Source organism: Paroedura picta, chromosome 10 (assembly GCF_049243985.1).
Source record: "Paroedura picta isolate Pp20150507F chromosome 10, Ppicta_v3.0, whole genome shotgun sequence".
Taxonomy (NCBI): Eukaryota; Metazoa; Chordata; class Lepidosauria; order Squamata; family Gekkonidae; genus Paroedura; species Paroedura picta.
In genome coordinates, this window is record NC_135378.1 from 65,853,942 (window position 1) to 65,870,180 (window position 16,239).

Below are 16,239 nucleotides of genomic sequence, written 5' to 3' on the forward strand. Positions count from 1 at the left end.
CCCAGTTGTGAAAAAAAGTACTTAAAAGTGACTTATTAGCCCCATCCATCTCCACCCAAGCATGGAGAAAGCCTAGGTGAGTTCTGTCCTAGGATATCCAGTGTGGTATAGTGGCTAAAGTGCTGGACTAGGGTGTGGCCAACCCATTCTGCCAGGTTAACTCTCTTGGGCCTGTCACATATTATCAGACTAACCTATTTCATAGGGCTGTTGTGCGGAATAAATGAAGGAAAATTATGTAAACTACTGTATGTCTTCATGGAGGAGGAAAGTGAAATATCAGTTAGTAATTAATAAACTAAATAAATGATTGGGCTGCACTTCCAGTATCTTGCCTACCCCATACCTGGGCTTTTGTTCAGGCTGCTTGCCCCCATTCTGAGCCAGGCTTGACACCTGTACATGAATAACTGTGTGCCTGGCTTGTTAGGATGCAATCTATGTGACTACAGAGTGGAAAATAGCATTAACAATTTTTAGTATGACTTTTGCTGGGTTTTATGTGTATTCTGAATTTGATTTATTTTTATACATTGTTATAAGCTGCCCTGAGACTTTTTTGGAGAGGGGTGGCCTAAAAGTCACATAAATGAATTAAAAATTAAAAATTACTTTGAAGAAAGTAGCACTGTGCTCAGTGAGGTTTACACCAATGAAAAAAGTGGACGATTTCTCGTTGCTATGCTGGGTATATTTTAATGTGATGAAACATTCACATGCTGGAATCCATCAGCAGTAGGCCAATCAAAACGAGGCATTCTATTCTGTCAGATCATTCTCAGAAAGATAGATTCAAATGGGTAGCCATGTTGGTCTGAAGCAGCACAACAAAACAAAACCAGAGTCCAGTGGCACCTTTAAGACCAACAAAGATTTTATTCAAAGATTTTATTTATGCAAGCACTCTTCCGCAGACTATGAATCATGACAGTGGGAATATATAAGCAAAAGTTAATCCTGTTAAATTAGTAAACTGTGTCACAACATCCAAATACAGCCATATGAAGGGGAAGGGAATAGGCATTCTGGGGGCGTTGCCTAGTAATTATGTTCCCTACTATATTGCTTTAAGGATTTCAGCATCTGTGAACTAAACCCTGAAAGTGGGTTGTTGGAAGCCAAAGATGCAGCAGCCTTGCTGCAGCCAAAGTTTTGGGTCTAATTTCCTAAAGGGGAGGGGGAAGGTTGCTAATATATTCCTAGCATAGTAAATAAACTCTAGTCTCACACCAGAGATTAGATCATGTACCACACTGAGTGGCTGCACTTGGTAAAGCAAACTAAAATTAAAATGTGCCTCTTTTATTTTAAATGTTGTTATCATCTCCATTTGTCAGCCTAGTTTTAAAACAGAGGAAGTAGGAAAAGTGAGATAAAAATGTTTCAAAAAAGTAGCTTTGTTGACCTGCAGTAGCATAGAGCCAGTAGCATAGAGTCAAAGCTCTTGTTGTCAGATATGAAATAGAAATATTTCAGGTTTAATATGTCTATTATGAGTTAGGTCTCCTTAAGCAAAAAAAAAAAAAAGACTCACACATGTTTTAGTGCTTTAAAGTGCTACATTTGTATGTATAAGAGAAAGTGGAGAGATCTGAAAATGAATTGCCTGAGACTAGAAGTGCTCGTGGCTTGTCTGTAATAATGCTATTATACTGCTAAATATTTGTTCAGATATTTTTGGTTGCTATCAGATCATGGGGTTTTCAAGGCAAGAGACATTCAAAGATGGTTTGCCATTGCTTGTCTTTGCACAGCCACCCTGGATTTTCTTGGTGGTGTCCTTTCCAAATTCTAACCAGGACAGCTCCTGATTAGCTTCTAAAGTCAGTGAGCCACCTGGTGGGAGTTACGCAGTATTGAAGGTGTTGTATATAAAAATGTCCTTAGTCTGGAATTAAAAAAAAAACTGAAGGCACACAAAACGGGGTTCTTGCTGCTCTTGAGCCCTTGTTCCATCTAATAACTAAACTGCTTTCTTGAACTTTGGGACTTCAAACAGTTGCATTTGAGAGTAACTTGTCAATAAGTAGTGAGAGAGACAAAACAATGCATGCACCTCTTTGGTTAGCAGCCTGTATGTTCAGTTGATTAAACAAGATTTTTTTTTTTCCCCAGATAGCATAAAGATGGCTTGCCAGGAGTTTACTGTGAGTCTCTGATAATTCAATAGTATTTTAACATTTAATTCTACTATGTTCAGAGACATCAGCATGATTGTAATACATTATCATGTAATTTTTCTAATACAGGTTTTATATACCCACCAGAAGACGAAAAAATCCAAAGTATGGCAAGATGGAATTTTGAAGTCCACTGCTGGTGGAAATAAGGTAAATATTCAGTATTCATTACAGTATTGGAATATATCGACAATAAGTGTGGATTTTATAGTTTTGTTACTTTAATAGCTCAAATTACATTTTCTGTTTTTATACAGGCAGTCTTATGTGATGTCAAAGGACAGGTTTTGGACAGCATTTTTGTAAAGTTTCAGGTATATACTTTTTAAAACTTCAACAAGTATTTTGTTCTTGTGTCTTAAAATCTGCTGTACTGATTTATTTAGTACCACGTTTATTTGTGGTTTGCTACTCAGCATATCACCTTAAATTACACTTAATTCTAGTTTCCTATATCAGACATTAGGTAAGTCAGGCAACCTAAATGTTCAGGACAGGGTTTTGTTTCCATATGAGGGAAATCTAAAAATTTGATTCCTCTTTTCATAAAAGATTTGACAAAGAACAAAATCATACAATACCATTTACACTGCGAGTTGACTCAAGACTAAGGCTCTCAAGACTAAGGCTATAAGACACAAGTTGTATTTTGGTGATATTTATTGGAATTTACCAAGAATACAATATAATTAAACACTTGTGTGTATCCAAGGCATTTTTATTCTGACTTCCTCCAAGGAGTTCATGGTGGCTTATATTGTTCTCCTCTCTTTCCCCACCTGAAGCTGAGAGAGCCAGTTTGGTGTAGTGGTTAGGAGTGTGGACTTCTAATCTGGCATGCCGGGTTTGATTCTGCGCTTCCCCACATGCAACCAACTGGGTGACCTTGGGCTCACCACGGCACTGATAAAACTGTTCTGACCGAGCAGGGATATCAGGGCTCTCTCAGCCTCACCCACCCCACAGGGTGTCTGTTGTGGGGAGAGGAATGGGAAGGCGACTGTAAGCTGCTTTGAGCCTCCTTTGGGTAGGGGAAAGCGGCATATAAGAACCAACTCTTCTTCTTCTTCTTTCTTAGACAGTTTGTCTGGTCTGGGGTCATCATCCAGCTAGCTTCATGTCAGACTGGGGGTTTGTACCCCTTAGTTCAAAACATTAACCAGGAATGCTAGCTGATTACAGAATTCTGATCTGTGATTCACAAAAATTTTGTTTTCAGTGAAATATATAGTGCCTCCATTTGCTCTTGGAAAGCTACAGGTGTCATACATTAAAATCAACACTTTTTCAGCCAAACTTCATTGTGGAAGTAAGCTTAGAAATACGAAGCAACCATATACTTGAAAGTACTAGAACTAGAGGAGACATGACAAAAATTGAGTCCAATTACACTTCTAAGACCAACAAAGATTTATTCAGGGCATGAGCTTTTGTTTGCATACACACTTCCTCAAACAAAATTGAACAAGGATTATGAGAGTACAGATATATAGAAAAGGTAAATTAGTGGCAAATTAGTAAACTATCATCCTATCCAAATTATGTCATAAGATAATTCTTTGCTAAAGCAGCTGATTGGTCCTTTTGAGTTCAGTTGTAGTTCACAGAAACATTGGAGAAATAAACTATGTTAGTTATTAATGGCAGACCCTCCCCCAGTTGTGAAAAGAAATAATTAAAAGAGACTAGTTGCTTGCCCCATCTATCTCCACCCAAGCATGGAAGCATCCCTGCAAGTGACAAGCTGCGATGTCAAGTTATCTTGTCCTAAGACCAGAGAGTTAAATTTGAAATTACATATTACTAACATCACATTACAGTCACGTCCCAGCTAAAATTAAAAGACCACTAAGTTATCCAGGGTGTAAATGTTCAAGAGTGAAAGCTCTGCCTGAGGAATGGAGCCTTGACTCTCAAAAGTAAACCATAGAAGATCTGGTGCTGAGTGTTCTGGCTGTTACAATGTATGTGGTTTTGTTTATACTTTGATGCTGGTCAATGACCGTAAATCTGCCTGCCTGTAAATCTGCCTGCCTGCCTGCCTGCCTGCCTCAAAAGTAGAAATCTTGTTAGTCTGCTGTTGAATTCAGATCTTGTTCTCCCTTTTTTACTTGCAATATGGGTAGTTTCCAATAGCTATTCCTGGGAAATGATAGTGCATAAAAGGAATGTAAGAAATGTATGATATAAATACTATCAATCAATAATCACACAGCTAAATTCACATTGGAGGTATTTATGGAAATCTTGTTTTGTGAAGGTAGATCTTGCTCACAGGAAAAGAAATCAGAGTTTGAGTTAAAATGCCATATGTCGTTTCATTTCTTATGAAGTTGCTACTGCATTCCCTCACTATTACTTCTCCCTATCTCTGTTTAGGTAAAATCCGGAGATGACTTGGAAAGTGAGCGCTACTTAATCACAGTTGAAGCTGAAAAAAATCCTGGAATAGATGGTGATAATAGTCTGCCAAAACCCACAGAAGTGCCCATGTTAGCGACAAGTAATTTGAGGTTCTGTGCCTCGTCTTTGCATATGCCAGTTGGCCTCAAGAGGAAGTTTACTGCAAGTCATTATTTTTCTCCCCTTTTCTTAGTTCAAGTTTAAAGGCTCTGTTTTGTTATCTGAAGTTAACACCGAATACTCGATAGGGAGCTACTTTTTTTTGTAGTAAGCATGTACTTTGATAAGTTACGGTAGAGAGTGCCCCGAAATTGCACACCATAATCAGCAAGTGTCCCTAAGCTTGGAATTTGCTTTGAGGCAGCAAAACACTGTGGATTGTGCCCTAGGCTCCATAGCTGTGATATGGGAGGCATTTTGGAATCTGGTCGATTGCCATTCTGCTGTCAAAGAAGTAAAACATACTTCTCTGTTGCTTAATGCAGCATCCTGGAATTATTGTTATGGAATTCTAGTTGAATAATTCCCAGACAAAGGAGTTGGAATGGCTATGTAACTAGACCAGATGGTTAATGACTTCTTTCTCTGGTGCTGCAATATGATTAACTAAAAAAGGACTTAGAGCACTGTGTTGATTTTAAATTCAGACATTTTGTTGGGCTCCTGGATGGTGTTGAGGAGGTTATGTTATTTACAGTTACTCTATATTTTTTAAGCCTCAAAGCAATTTAATCAAACATGATTAAAATCATGTTTGTAGTACCACAAAATATTGCTGAATGAACTCTACCTCTTGGCATTTAACATTTCAGTACTAAACTGGCCACAAATTTTTATTCAAAGCATTTCTACTTCTAGGGTTTCCAAGGGCCCCGCCATGTGGAAAAGAAAATGGCAACAGTGAAAGAACCTATAGCAACAGCTTCAGCTATGTGTCCTGAATCACCTTTTCCTTCTCAGTTCTGTGTCACTTCTCCATTATTTTCTGTGGCTTACCAGAAGGAAAAGGCTAACTTACTACCAGTTGTCAAAGGAGATGCTCTCAGGAATAGCAGCAACACTGAGTCTATCACTTCAATGGCTTCCACACCTTACATTGATGGTCACAAAGAGGTACAAGATGTAAGCTATCATACTGATGGCGAAGATACTGAACACTTGAAGCCGGAATCAGACCTGGATAATGGACTAGTTAATTTAAACTGCCATGCAAGCAATACTGTGGCAGCTCCACAGAATATCAGGAGTAAAGGACAGATTATTGCACTTCTCAAGTCTAACACATCACTGCTTAGCAGGGAACAAAAGCATTCTGTATCTCCAGAGTGTGGACATACCTCTTCACTGAACAATCTACCATTCATAAAGCCGCCATTTCCTCCAGAAGGTCTGCCTCTGTCCGAGCCATCAAGAAGCACAGACTTTTTGACTCAACAGAAGATGTCACCTGTATTGGGATCTGTAAACAATGCTAAAAGAGAATCTACTGAACACATGCCGGCTGTACAAACCACAGTCAAAAATGTTCAAACGAAAAGTCGATGGAATGCATACTTACCACCATCACATGTACCAGAGGAGCCTCCTGATCTAGATGACATGGAACTTAACAATAAGGACTTTAACGAACTGCAGCCGATTATAAAGGACATCAAGGAGGATGGTGATGCTAGGAACCAGTACAGCAAGGCTGATTCAAGCATTCCCCAAATTCCCGCTTCCCTGGGCATCAGCAGTTCTCCCATTAGTGAGAGTTCTGTTGCAAAGCAGCCGCATAGCTCTCTAGTAATTGAAACCAATGTGAATAGAGGGAACAGCAGTGAAGTTGTATCATTTGACAGCATTCAGAATTCAGATTGTATAACATTGGAAGCATGTGATACTAATCTTCCCAAATCTAATAAACATCCAACAGCTAATAATTTGGAAGAATTTTGCTATGAATCAAAAAATGAACCATGTTCGGTGATGAGTTCTGAAAATTTCTCAGATGGAGAACTTGGTGATCCAGCTGAGCAGTTTATACAAGTTAACTTCAATGTTCTGGATATACAGGACTTTAGTGACACAGGGGATCAAGACTCTCTTGCCGACAGTGTGCATTCACAACATTTGGTGTGTTTGACAGCAGAAAGGGAAGAGAGCAATGCGAACGGCACTTTACAATCTTGTGACAAAATGTCTGAGGATGCTAAGAAGGCTGTGGCTAAGTGTAACTTTCTAAATGAATATTCAGAGGCTCCATTTGTAGATAAAATGGTAGGGGCTCATGCAATTGGTGCCCAAAATTCAGGTACTCATACAGATCTTCACTACATTGGCAGAGATTCATTAAAGGTGAATGATGTAGACTGTGGTGTGAGTAAGGAGCATCCTACTCAGGCATTTCATCTTCAAACAAAAGTAATTACAGATGTTCAGCCCCATTCAAATATTTCTTTTATGGACAAAAATAACAAAGGTACAGAGACTGGAAGGAATAATTCACAGCTTCCTTCTGTACATATTTGTGATGACACGGCATTAGCCAGTCCATTGCTGGCTGCTGAAAAAACTGACAGTTCTGATAACTTTCCACGGCCTATAGCAAATAAACATGATGATGCTCCAGAGTGTAGTTATGGCAGGCTAAGTGCTCACCCCTTCGATTGTGAGACTTTTTCAGATGAAACGCAAATACATAAGGATGAACTGGAAGATATAATTGGTGCCTTGGAGGCTTTTTATGAATTCACCGAAGAAAAGGAGAAGAGCTCTTCAGCTTCTAGCCTTCCCAAGTTGACAAATGGCATCAGCCTGTTAAGATCACTTACAGAACATAGGACTGCCTTGGAAAGTTTGCAAATGATTGAGAAAAGTCCTGCCATATCGTACCAGAGAGGGACTCTGTCAGAGAAACATATATCCAAAGAAGGACCCAAAGGTTATTAGCTTTTATTTTTAGATTATAATTTATTTCAAAATGTTGTTTTCTACTGCTTTACCCAATTGATTTTCTCTGTGTGGAGGTTTAACACTTTTGGTGAGATCTAGTTCTCGGCCTGACAGATGATGTTGACTGGCATTATGTACAGAAGAGGATATAGAATACTCTCAGCCATGATTAACGCATATATCAATTTGCTAAACATTGCAATGTGTTGACTCAGAAAGTCCTAGAGAGATTTTTCTGTCTATGAAGCTGTGGTGTACCCTTACTTACTTACCACCAGAAAGTTATTTGTTCTGGAAAACAGGAATGTTACACTATCTGTATTGTCATGGCAGGACAGTGATGTAGACCTGTTGCAGTGCCATAGTGGATTTTTATGCATAGTTAATCCAGTTTATTGAAATCAACAGGCTTAGACTGAAGTAACTCAGCATGGAGTTGCACTGACAGTATCCTAACGATAGGACAGCAGGAGTGTGTGTAGGCTTAGATGCATCATCCGTCTAATTTCAAATGCTACCTTCAGTCTAGTGAAGAAGGAAATCTGTTAAGTGTTGCTAAGTGGCCTCTAAATACATTGAGCTTATGTCATTCCCCACCATTGTAAGGACTGATGTAGGCTTGATTCTGTTTTTAAAGAAAGGTCATAGAATCTATGTGGGAGGGGGAGCAGATTTTAATGTCTTTGCTTTGTTCTAATGCTTGAGGCCATTTAGATAGAGCACAAGCTGGCTAATGACTAAAATACACAACAGTCTGAATCAATACATACCAAAATGTCAATGCTCAACCCATAAATACAACAATGTTAAATATTTAAATGTATCATTATTATTAGGTATAATAATACAGCAGATTTCAACGATTTTTGGGAAATGCCCTCTAAAACAATGTTTTACCAGCTCTTTGAAACTTAATGATTATGGGGTCTGGAATAGAGTATACAATTCAATTCTTGAAGTCTGTAAACCTTAAGCAGAGCTTTAAACATCATTGCCAGAACTTTGCATCATATATTAACATGCCCTCATGCACAAACACTATCTTGCCTGTTATCCTCCTGATTTAATCATCATCAAGAAATGAGGCACATCTACACTGGGCCTTTTTGTAGTTTGTACTGGCCATACTGGAACAAAATGTTTACATATAGATGCAGTTGTTAAAAGTGTATTCAGGCAAAGCACGTGCATTAAATATTAAGCTTAAATGGCTTGTTTGGTCTGATTTAAAATAAGCACTTATCTTTGAAGATTTTTCTCAGTCTGTATCACATTAAACTATATATAGAAGGATTGTTATGGAAACCTGTGGAAGATGAAGGCCTGTTACCACTTCACAACCCCAGATGAGGAAATAAAGTTCATCAAGCACAAGTATTCATAAAAGTGCGAAGCTGTTTGTTCTTCAGGTACTTGTGCTGCCTGGTACAATGGGATGGATCCAACTATCCTCAGTCTAAGTAGTGTTCCTTCTTGAGGAGACTTCTTCCAGTTTGAGGTTCTTCTGGCAATGGAGGAAAGACCACTTAATTGATAAGGGGGCATCATACTTTAGCAAAAAGGATAAATATAAATAAATCAACTTTGCTTAGTGGAATGGTAGGAAATGGGTAGGATTCGCCCCCAAAGCTTTGTTATTTGATATTTGATTACCCATAAAGGTCACTTAATCACCATTGCTCAGAGGAAAAGCTCTTCTTCAGCTACCATACCCTTGCATCTTCAGGCATGTGCATGTCCTCCAGCTGGAGGTTTTGATGCCTCTGGCCACTTTGTCTTCTGACAGCCAAAGCTATCAGCTGACATCATCTTTGGGTACCTCCTTCCTCTTTACCTGCCTTGAGGAGGGTTCCCAGGCATTCAGCCCCCTTGATTGCCTTACATGTAGGGTGGTTTGGGGGGGAAGAGAAAGTGTCTCTCCAGGTGTTGGGGCTATCACCGTAGCATTCCCAAGAGGGGTGGTGTTTGGGCTATGCATATTCTGGATAGAAAACTGCAGTTATAAACTTGAGTATCAGATGTTTTTGATAAACCAGCAGCAAACCCTGTTTCTGATGAGTACCTGACAACAAAACTTTTATTGTATGTCTAATAAAACAGCTTGAAAAATGTAATGGGAACATGAGCAGCCACACAGTAGTATAGCAACTGGATTAAAAACTGAGCTATAAAGCAGGAAGGTTCAAAAGGTGATTTTAGGTGAGCCAGGGTCTTTCAACCTCTATTTGCAGTAGGGATTAATAGAGCTATAAAAGTCCTTGACATAATGCACAAATTCACACAGCCAAGGGCTTTATAGGAGCTGGCTCTTATAAAAGGCTATGAACAAAGCAGTCAAAAGATTTGGTGTCCATCTTCAGTTTTGTTATGTAAGCCATTTTTTTCAGTCTCGCTTCTAGAAGACAAAAAAGAAAGAAAGGAAACAAACTTAATTTTAAAAAAACACGAAACATCTCAGATCCAATCACTACATAGTAAATAAAATTGTGATTCAGCTTACCAAATACCATTAAAATGGTCAGCTGTCACACATGTTCTAGACTTGTTGACAATTTCGTTTTACCACGTCCACCAAAATGTCTTGCTTGTCATGTTTTTTCCTCATACTTGCCCTGGTGCCGTTAATCAGTGAAAAACAATTAACTTGAATATACTTTCATTTAAGAACCGTAAGAATCCCTTGGTTTTACAGGTATTTTTCAGAGGATGTATTCCTCCTTGCCACACAGAGACTCTGATTTCAGATTCTCTTAGGAATAAAAAGCAGTTGACCATATGGCATCAGGAGGCTACCATCTGAGATATGGACAGGCGAATTATAAACTCTTCTATGGATCTATGTTTTTGTTTTTAAAAGCCAATATGTACCAGAGTGGGAATTACATGTGAGGGATTTTTCAATAAGAGTCAATTTTTATCAGTTATAGTCTTAGAGAGTCTTTGCACTGTCAAAATCAAATTTATCCTGTATCATTTTCTTTTTGAGATTGAAAGATCTGAAGCTCAACATTTTCCAGTGGTTAATTTTTTTTCATAGAAAGTTTCCATTTTTAAAGAGCTGTTGTCTCAGAAAATGAGTAGCGTTGAATGGATGGAAGGGTGTTGTAAAGCAAGTGATGAAGTACCCCAGTGATTTCCATGGGATAAATTATGTCATAGATGAATTGGACAACCACATCAGTGGAATATCATTCAATCTTCTTTGGGTATGTTAAAATTACAATGTAGTCCTCTGTACAATTGCTCTATTCCTTGGACTGCAAGGCGAACAAACCGGTCAGTCCTAGAGGAGATCAGCCTGGACTGCTCCTTAGAAGGCCAGAACCTGAAGATGAAACTCAAATACTTTAGCCACCTCATGAGAAGGAAGGACTCCCTGGAGAAGAGCCTAATGCTGGGAGCGATTGAAGGCAAAAGAAGGGGACGACAGAGAATGAGGTAGCTGGATGGAGTCACTGAAGCAGTCGGTGCGAGCTTAAATGGACTCCGGGGAATGGTAGAGGACAGGAAGGGCTGGAGGATCATTATCCATGGGGTCGCAATGGGTCGGACACGACTTCGCACCTGACAACAACAAAGCATGTTGGGACATAAATTAACTAATGATAAGTTAAAATACACATGAATCTCATGTTATATTTTGGGCATTGGTTAATTTTCTAGATTTTTTTAATGCTAGAAATCTCACATCACTGGTTGGAATAATTGTAAAGTCACTGTTAATGCTGGTTGGAGTAGTTACTATACATTCTGCATTTATTTATTCATTAGGTACACGCCTAATCCCTATGAAGAGCAGAATTAACTTGATAGCTGTGATTCATTGTATGAATGTAATTGATCCTTTAAATATTTTTCTCATTTAATTTGACTGTGATGTAGGTTTTCTGTACTTTCCCTCTGTTTTGTAGCTAAGCAAAAGTTTGCTGAAGTATCTTATTCTCATGATGTGACGAAGTCATCTTCATGTCCTGATGCACCTGAAACGGTAACTTTACTAAATGATTTTCTATTCATTATTAAGTAAAACAATAAGGTTTCAGATCTAAGAGTAATGCTATACAAGCCAAAGATCTTTCTTTTGGTGCATATTCACATATGTTGCATTTTAGATACCATTTCCACTTGTAGCCTCCACCAGAGCACCAGAACTTTATGCAAGCACCAGAACTTTATGCAATGAGTAAAGCATTTCAGACTCAGTGATATTGAAGTTCATTGTCTTAAGACTGGACCTTCTCTCGGAATACATGGGACACAAAAGGTGCCCATGACCCGGGTCCTGACCTTTGGGCTTCTTTCTTTCTTTCTTTCTTTCTTTCTTTCTTTCTTTCTTTCTTTCTTTCTTTCTTTCTTTCTTTCTTTCTTTCTTTCTTTCTTTCTTTCTTTCTTTCTTTCTTTCTTTACAATATATAATATATATTCTGTCACATCCTGACAGCAAGAGGGCTCCTATACGTCACTGAGCAGCAGCTCCTTTATGGTTCCAGATGTTTTTCATTTGTGTTATATATTGCCAGATAACCTTGTTCAAGGAATTTTTGGTGGCCCATTTTTCTTCAAGGATGAAGAAAAAACAGGCTGCACTCAGCAATGTTCCAACAGAACAAAAAGGGGAAGAAATGATAGGTGCCAAGTTCTTTGTACAAAAATTAATTCGACAACTGTCACGTGGCATTTTTTCCCCTTTTTGTTTTGATCTGATTCAGTCACTATACTCAAAATTAAATGTGTGCTAAGTACAGAACACCCCATCTTTCTCTTGACCTGTTTATGATCATTTGTTTCTAGCATTGTTCTTTAAGCAATCATGTAGGAAAACCTACAGCAGCTATTGTCAAAGTGCTACCTGGCCAAAGTCCCATAAGAGTGCTTGAAAGTCAATCAAAGGTAAGGAGATCTGATTTAATAACTCAGATGACTGGGAGACAGCTGAAACTAGTTCCGGGTGTCCAAGGGATCTCTGGGTGTACACTTCTCAAATACTATGGGAAATCGCTTTTAAAAAATGGTGCCTGATGCGTCATGTTGTAAAAAGGATGGTGGTGGAATCAAAATATCTTCCAAGCAACCACAAAAGGCCTTGGGCATGAGTAAAATATCTCTTGAACTCTTAGCTGATGATAATTGCCTGTTTGGTTTTTCACTTGGTATGTAATTTTAATAAGTATTTGTAGATAAAACTACAGCAGTCACAAGGTTTCCAGCAGAAAACTTGCCTGTTGGCTTCTGTAAAATTACGACTAACAAATAGGGGATCAGTTTTAGGAACGTGCATCCCTTTACCCCAAGCCCTCTGTAGTTGAAGCAGTTCATCAGGAGTCATTTCAACTACATTGCCCAAGGGCATTAAGACTGAGCCAGCAAAATTTGCTTAGGGTCCCCAGCCTCGGTAAATTGGCCTCTACCATAGCCGGGGCCTTTTTGGCTCTGACCCCGGCCTGGTGGAATCTCAAGTGACATCAGAGTCCTGTGGGACTTTGAATGTTTCCACAGCTTGTAAAACAAAGCTGTTCCACCAGGCCTACAGTTGAGGCCTAGCATCACTGAATAAAACTGACTTCCCTATTAAGTCCCCATTCATTCCACCTGGGGCTCCCTAAACCTCTGTACTCTCTCCTGAAAGACAAGGAATAGACATCGAAGCGCATGACTGTTTTAGCTTCTATGTTTTTAAAATTTATTGAAGATTATTATATTTTTCTACAATTTTTTCTTGTTATATGTTACTTTAATGTACCCCTTCTGAGTCTGTGGAGAAAGGGCGGATAACAAATATATAATAATCATAATTACATTTAAGGTTGACCATAATTTCTGAAACCAACGGGTGATTTGGATTCTGTGTTAAGCAAACTCTTTAGCCTTAAGCAACATTTGTTCAAGGAACTCGGGATTCGGACCCGAAGTAAAACATCATCAGGAACTCCTCTCCACCCGCTAGTAGTGGGAGGGGGGGGAGTTGAGCTGCCGTTCTTGCCATGCCGGTAATATTGGTAACGTTATTATTGTTTTAATGGGGTTTTAATGGGGATTTTGGGATGCTGTTACCCGCCACGAGCCGCAAGGGAGTGGCGGGAAATAAATTAATATAATAATAATAATAATAATAATAATAATAATAATAATAATAATGATAATGATAATAATAATGATGATGATGATGATGATGATGATGAAAAGAATATATATTCTTGATTTGTTGATTCCAATTGAAAGGGAGGACTTTAATGAGCTTAGTGGCTTCTAGTTTCATTGTTTTTTTCGTTACAAGAGGGCAAACTCATTATTTCATTTCTTTTTTCTTGGTAATTCATTTTTTTATTCCTTTATAATATTTGTTTAATTAAATGTTATATAGCCAGTAGCATTTCAAGGGTACCAGTTGAAAGGATCAGCAGCTAGTGAAGTCATGACGAGAGAAACCTGTTCACATCTTAGTTGGGATCCATGTGCTGATATGGCAGAATCTGAAAGCATGGCAAGGGATGATTGCTTTTTCTCAGATCAGGAACCGAGCAGCTCTGTGCTCCCTGGTTTCTTTAAGGTAGGCTTATTTTAGGTAGGTTTTAAAAATACATGAATGTGTTTTATGAATTAAGCCATAGATTACATGGAATGCAAAATAGTTATGTAGACTGAGTCAGAATGCAACATCGCATGCCCCCTAATAGATCCAAGCCATAACTTAAGGATAGATTTCCTGTACTTGTTTTGACTAGTTTCCCAAAAACATCAGCCATGGATTTGTTTATTCCCTTGCAGTCCCTATTCACCAAACTCTGTCCCTTAACAAACATCTGCCACCTCTTTCCCTTCTTTCACATTCTGACTCAAACTATACTTTCCATGTAGCTTTTAGCTTAACTTTTAGTCCTCACTGACAACTGGAACCAAGCTAAGGTGTACGTAACTGCATAGCTTTCTCCTTCTGTTGTGTTCCCCATTGCCAGTTTTAAGCCACAGTTTTCTCAGGGTTAGACAACTGTTTAATTTTTGGCTGACAGATAGGGAGGTCTAAGGGACATTCAGGTGGGTAGCAGCATTTCTCGAAGCAGCAGAATAAAGCTGGAGTCCAGTGGCACCCTTAAGACCAACAAAGTTTTGTTCGTGGTATAAGTTTTCATGTACATGAAAGCTCATACTGAGAATTATTATTATTATTATTCATTTATTTATTTAGATTTCTATACCGCCCATTTCTTTGCAGCTCTGGGCGGTTTACATTGAACATTATATAATACAAATTATATGGAACGATATATAGTAACAACAGTATGTAGCATCAACTTTCAAATAAGGCATCAGAACATTGCAAAACCACATTATAATATAAATAACAATTAACAGTAACATTGGGGGTTGATTCTTTCAGTCATGGGTTGGTTCTTTCAGTCTGGGGGATCAGCAGCTGTTCTACGTCAGTCGGCTTCAAGTGAAAGCCTGCTGGAAGAGCTCCCTCTTGCGGGCCTGCAGAACTGTGGAAGTTCGGGCAGGGCTCTAATCTCCTCAGGGAGCTCATTCCACCAGGTGAGGGCCAGGATTGAGAAGGCTCTGGTCCTTGTTGAAGACCGACGTGCTTCTCTGGGGCCAGGGATCCGCAGCCAGTTGGAGGTGGCGGAGCGTAGGGCTCTTTTGGGGATATAGGCAGGGAGACGGTATCTCAAATACACTGGGCCCAAACCGCGTACAGCCTTAAAGGTTATTACGAGAACCTTAAGCTTGATCCAGAATTCAACTGGGAGCCAGCCAAGTAGTTGGAGTACCGGCCAGATGTGGGATCTCCACGATGTTTTCGTGAGAATCCTGGCCGCAGCATTCTGCACCAATTGTAGTTTCCGGATCAAGGATAAGGGTAGGCCTGCGAAGAGTGAGTTGCAGAAGTCCAGCCTAGAGGTGTTTCTTGGTCTTAAAGGTGCCACTGGACTCCAGCTTTGTTCTACAACAGGTACAATTAGCTTAGATGTGGGGAAGAAAATCAGAGAAAATTGAAAAATGTCCATATATAAGGGTGTCCAAACTGTGGCTCTCCAGATGCCCTGGATTACATCATAGCCTTCTCACTCCCACCCAAAACTCTTCTGTCTCCCTGAGTCCACCTATTTTATAACATTAATAGGCCAGTAGCTGACAGCAATTTTATTGTTCAGAATGACTTGTACATTTGACCTTGTTCAGCACCCTGAGATAGCTAGTCTGAGAGTACACAATATGAAAAAAACATTATCCTATAGGACAGGTAAATCTAAAAGAGAATAACTGATCATTCAGTGAGCTCCTTAGTTAAATGGGGATTTGAACCTGGGTTTCCTTACCCCTAGCCCAACCACAGTGCCTCACTTGTTCTCCCACACTTTTTCATTTGTCAGGCATGTATTCTGCAATGTGGAACTAAATTATCCCTTGCAGGTATGGCAGGCACTTCTGCTCATGTAGGGTACAGGAGCCTGAACATTAATCTCCATCTTGCACCAGTCTCTATGCTACATTCCTGCTTGCTACCAGGGATAGAGTTTTGGGAAGCTTAGAGAAGCACAATAGGAAAAGAGCAGCTGGATAGATCCATTCTAAGGACAAGTCCCACTCATGGCTCTTTTCACATTTTTCAAACTAAGGACAGTGTTTTTCCAGAGACAGACTGATCAATTATTCCTTCTACTAAAAAAAAAAAACATGTTAGCCTCTTCCTATCTTTACTTCCATTGCATTCCAAAATGGGCTG

The 16,239-nt window shown here is 39.2% G+C and overlaps 1 protein-coding gene across 14 annotated transcripts in view; it reads left to right on the forward strand.

Annotated features, from left to right (window-relative positions):
• The window catches only part of ZGRF1 (zinc finger GRF-type containing 1), a 36,301-nt gene that overhangs the window by 823 nt on the left and 19,239 nt on the right, over positions 1-16,239 (forward strand). For 4 of the 14 annotated variants that reach the window (XM_077300572.1, XM_077300571.1, XM_077300570.1 and 1 more), the window contains exons 2-9: positions 2,116-2,147; positions 2,250-2,330; positions 2,438-2,494; positions 4,560-4,745; positions 5,442-7,506; positions 11,429-11,505; positions 12,309-12,407; positions 13,879-14,064. In XM_077300572.1, the coding sequence (XP_077156687.1) occupies positions 2,127-2,147; positions 2,250-2,330; positions 2,438-2,494; positions 4,560-4,745; positions 5,442-7,506; positions 11,429-11,505; positions 12,309-12,407; positions 13,879-14,064 (2,772 nt within the window). In that variant the 5' untranslated portion in view covers positions 2,116-2,126. Of the gene's footprint in view, positions 1-2,115; positions 2,148-2,249; positions 2,331-2,437; positions 2,495-4,559; positions 4,746-5,441; positions 7,507-11,428; positions 11,506-12,308; positions 12,408-13,878; positions 14,065-16,239 lie in introns of those variants that run through there. The other 10 variants (XM_077300567.1, XM_077300574.1, XM_077300573.1 and 7 more) reach the window with 6 other exon arrangements.